General features: G+C 44.6%; 1 protein-coding gene across 1 annotated transcript; it reads right to left on the reverse strand.

Moving 5' to 3' along the window:
- Positions 1-1,178: 1,178 nt before the first annotated feature.
- LOC146003771 (histone-lysine N-methyltransferase SETMAR-like) lies at positions 1,179-2,000 on the reverse strand. The gene has a single exon (XM_083142183.1). The coding sequence runs from the start codon at positions 1,998-2,000 to the stop codon at positions 1,179-1,181; it is 822 nt and encodes a 273-aa protein (XP_082998309.1).
- Positions 2,001-4,927: the final 2,927 nt, after the last annotated feature.

Here is a 4,927-nt window from a genome sequence, read left to right on the forward strand (position 1 = left end):
GACACGGAAATAACGTTCTCCGCCTGTTCTCCCAACAATAGACTTAACGAGATTGTTGCTTGCGCCACGCTAACCCCTTCCGCATGGTTGTTCCGTCGTCTTAAGCAAGCAACGTCACGTCAAGTATGAATGAGAAGTCCCGGAATCAAATTGGACTTAATCGCAGCGACGCACAAAGAGACTCTGCCGCCATCTGCCGCCACAAAGGCCGCCTCCCATGTTTGTCGCCCAAATCTGCTCCCAGGAGACAAAAGGCTGTTTTGTGCCCAGCCACGTCTACCTTCACGTTTTGCGCACGGCTCGCTTGCTTTTTATTCTCTGCGGAAATGCTCCGAAACAACGCTGGATGCGGGCTCAGGGAACGAAGTGGATTCGCCTTCTTTTGCTTGTTTCGCCACAAAAACAGCCTCTCGCAGGCGTGGGAACGCGACAGGGGCTCGTGAGGGACGATAGCAACTTGTTTCTGCTGCTCCACGAATAACTCTTCACAAAGAGCGGCTTAAATAGCTCGTCCAGCTCGCTTCTTGCACATTGACCACGTGAGTTTGTCTCACACTGCCTGCCTCGTGTTATCGTCAGTGGTCGAGAGAGTTGAGTCCTGTGTTGGAGTTACGATTTCGGCACGAATATTACAGGGTGTTCTTGACTGCTTCACTTACATAATAATAAAATAACATTTTGCAAGTTTGTTTCACGTCGTCGCCACGCAACGTCGTATAATGTGGGTACCTGCAGCCAGGGGCGTGGTGCTGATCACGTCACTCCCACTTTCGGCAGTGTTCAAGAAATTGTGGGGCCCTAACTCCAACCCCCCCCTATACGTCTTCATGGCGTGGTGTAAAGCACAGGGATACTTTTTTTAAACGTCGTCGCCTTGTTTGATCAATCGATACCCGGTGGAGGCACATTGCACATTGTCTCGCATCGCACTTTAAACTGTAGGTCCAGTCCATATTAGTCCTTTTGTGCGTAAAATAGACTTATAAATACAATTAAATTAAATTCAATTGTTTCCACTCGTCGTCGGGTGTTTTTTATTGTAGACAATATTTCGTATGACTTCACAATTGCAACTCAAACGTAGCTACTAGCAATCATTTATACAAGGTACAGTCATTAAATAACAGGAATTGTATTATAACTTTTTTACAGGGATACATACAGAAATGGTTTTTGCCTTAATTTTCGACATAGTCACCCTGCTTTTCAACACACTTGGTCCACCTGTCCACAAGCTTGCGGATGCCCTCCACAAAAAAAAAACAACTTTTTGGCATGGTGTGTAACCATCTTTGCACCGCCTCGATCACCTCGTTGTCATCTGCAAACTTCTGACCCCGCAAATGCTTTTTCAAAGGTCCAAGCAAGTGAAAATCCGATGGCGCAAAGTCTGGACTGTATGATGGATGTTTCAACACCTCAAATTTCAGATCACGTATTGTATTCATAGTATGCACAGCCATATGGAGGCGGGCGTTGTCGTGAAGCAGCAATACTTCTTTTGAGAGAAGTCCCCGACGTTTTGATCGTATGGCAGGCTTCGACTTGCTTACCAACATGTCACCGTATCGATCACTATTCACAGTTTGACCCTTCTCCTGGAAGTGCACCAATATAGGGCCATTGACATCCCAAAAGATCGTTAGCAGCACTTTCCCACTCAGGACTCTAGAGATTGTCTGCCGCGCACGATTATGAACACTCGGCAGATGCTTTGGTACCCATCGGTTACACACTTTCCTATAGCCAAGGTCATAATGGATGATATTGAATGCAGATCCATGACTCATGTTGAATTTCACGGCAATTCCATCAACAGTGACTCGCCTGTTGGCACGGATTCGCTGGTCGATCTGCTGTTTCAGTGTATCAGTTCCCACGCAAACTGTTCTCCCACTCCGCTGTTCATCACTCACATTTTGTTTTCCGGTTTTGAATCTTTCCACCCATTCGTACACTCTCCCCTTACTTAAATACTTGTCTCCATACTGAACCTTCATTCTGCTGTAGATTTCAGAAGGTTTCACTCCCTCTGACCACAAAAAACGAATAGCACTTCGTTGCCCTTCTTTGGTGCAGGTCGACAGTGGAGCGGCCATGTTGTATGTACTACTGCGCAGGCGCAAACTGCTTGATCGTCCCGACACCTAAGTGGCGTATTGCTAAGGAACCATTTTGTGTCCAGTGATACAATTTTTCGTTGGGCATCAATCTCCCTGAAAGATATAATAACATTCCTGTTATATAATGACTGTACTGTGTACTGTGTAAACACTTGTATTAATTTTTGTTATTTACCGTCGTCTTTTTCTCTTATGGCTAATCGCGATGGTAAGGATGATTGATAATTTGATGAAACTGATGGAGACGAATGCCCAGACAGGATTCGAACCTGGACACCTCGCGTAGTAAGACGCTGCGCTAACCCCGTGTTGTATTCCAAAATGTTGCTTACATGTCTTTATGAGTGTATGTATAGGATAAACTACATCGGCTTCCCGTCAAAAGAGCAGGCGCCACTTTACGCACAGATAGGTTCATCGGGACTGGGCCTGCAGCTTAAAGTGGCATCCGAACCACTATATGAGTTTACCGGGTATCGAACCCAGGACCCCTTGATGACAAGGAGAGGACGTTACCACGTTACTGTTGCTAAAATAGTATTACCCACTGCTTTTTTTTTTCTGGTGGAACCCAGCGTTACGCTGCACCAGCACCTTTTTGTAGATGAATATTTATGAACATACCACAATGTTTTCAGTAATTATTATGATGAACACAAAAAAACATGCAACTTGAAGAGTGGCGGAACCTTTCTTCAATTGTACCAATATACGCATATTCGATTTAAATCAGGAAACTTTGCTGGCCACTCCAGCATGCCAATCTTGAACTCTAGTAATAACAGTTGTTCAGAGACACGAAATTGGATCATATCTCAACATCGTTATCCCTGACAGATGGACATATGTTCACCAGACAGACGGACGTCCATAAACGTACCATTTCAGCTTTCCTCTCGTTAGCTTCCCCAAATAACGCCAATGAATCATCCCGTCCCGTAAAAAGTGCATTATATAGTGCAAAGAATTGGATCCGCAGTAACACGCGTGTAAAGAGGGGCACGAAAGGGCGCGTCCGCCACAATTGCAGGGATCAAATCAACTCTATTGCTCCCATTCCGCGAATATGGCTCGTAATTCTGGTCGTTTACTATCTTGATGGTGTTTTATGCAGGAAGGCGTGTTTTCGGCCTCCTCCGATATTGCCCCCATTAAACGGAACATAACGCATTTACGGCTGGGACCTGGCTCTGCATTTCAGCTGCTCGATGACTTGTTAGATCAATACGGAGAAACTTTTTGAATACGTATCCAATCAAATCTGTATTCGCATCTGACACGGAATGGTGCTCGTCGAGGGACTACAGGGTGATTCGGAAGTCGATCACTCCTTATTTCGATCAGGAATGACAGGAAAACTGTCGAACCTTTATGCGTTGTTCTGCCCTTTTTCCTTGGACCTCCCCAGTAAGGTAAAAACTAACCTTGTCCCCTTGTAAAGAAGGGGATCTTAGTTCGATCCTCGGTGCAAGCACACTGTACAGTTGTTCGAATCACGCTTTAAACTTTGGGTCCAGTCCCGATTAGCTTATCTGGGTGTCAGTTCATCATTTGTATCCAATCTACATGCTATTGTGACGAGACAAAGTGGAAGAATAGCGAAGCTTATTAACAAGAATTCACTCAAACATGCATGCGCATCTCTTTGCGGAGTTACCTGCGTATGTGATTCTGATTGAATTTAGTTATAAATTGTGATTCTTCTATTGTTATGGAAATATTGCTAAGGGTAGAGGCGCAGGAATATTTTTGATTCGGGGGGACGAGGAAATGTCCGATCTCTGTGTTTGTGTATGGGTCCATTCCATTTGAAAACAGAGCCTTCCCTTGGCGTAGTGGTAACGTCGTTGCCTTGTAATAAAGGGGTCTCGAGATCGATACCCGGTGGAGTCCCATAGTGGTTCGGATCCCACTTTAAACTATAAGCCGAACTCTCGATTACCCTATCTGTGGATAAAGTGGCTCAAAAAACAACTCAACTCAACTCATTTTAGAGCAGGTTACACTGCTCTCGATTGTTAAAATAAAATTTTCACAATCTTGCGCTGCCAATAAAGAGAGCAATATTCACACAATCATTTTGAATTGTCAAGATAATAGGTTTTAAAAGATGTTCAGGAACAGATAAGTTCTAGACATCGTGATCTAATTTCAAACCGTTTTTACTTTCCACTTCCTCACAAAGTTTTACGAGAACACAGATTAAGTGAGTAACTCGAATGAAAATCTAGTGTTGTAGTCTCATAGGCCCACAGTGGTTCTGTTCTATGAACAGGAAGAAAATATTGACAAAATATTCTTTTTCTTTGGCTACAAAAAACTTCTTCGAACGGCAGCATTTTTCTGGGGGGGGGGCGATACAAGTGATACAATTCGAATCGAAATGACTTAGTGGGCACTGTACCCGTTCTGCGCCACTGGATAAGATCCTCTCGCTTCACTGTTTCACATCGCAATGCCCATCTGTTGCAGTGACCACAGCCTTAACTTAACAACTAATGGGAACGAATGGGTGATTCGTGCGAGTCCTTTTATTTACCCACAACCTGCATGTTCCCCTCGGCCGCCGTTCTCCCATCCCTCTCGCCCACGATTCTGGAGAAAGATGCGGCCAATAAAGACATGGCTGTGGGTCGAAACGAGGCCCGCTGGACCTCAAGAAGCCAACGGGAAGAGGCCGACAACTGCGGCTCCCAAGCAGTGTTGCCAGTCTGAGAGTATAATTTCTCTTTGTAAAGAGACGATTTTCCTACTTGCCCAAATTTTCCCTTTTTAAAATATATCATATAACAATAATAAAGGTA

The sequence above is a fragment of the Lepisma saccharinum genome, chromosome 20, assembly GCF_977018435.1.
Source record: "Lepisma saccharinum chromosome 20, izLepSacc3.1, whole genome shotgun sequence".
Lineage (NCBI taxonomy): Eukaryota > Metazoa > Arthropoda > Insecta > Zygentoma > Lepismatidae > Lepisma > Lepisma saccharinum.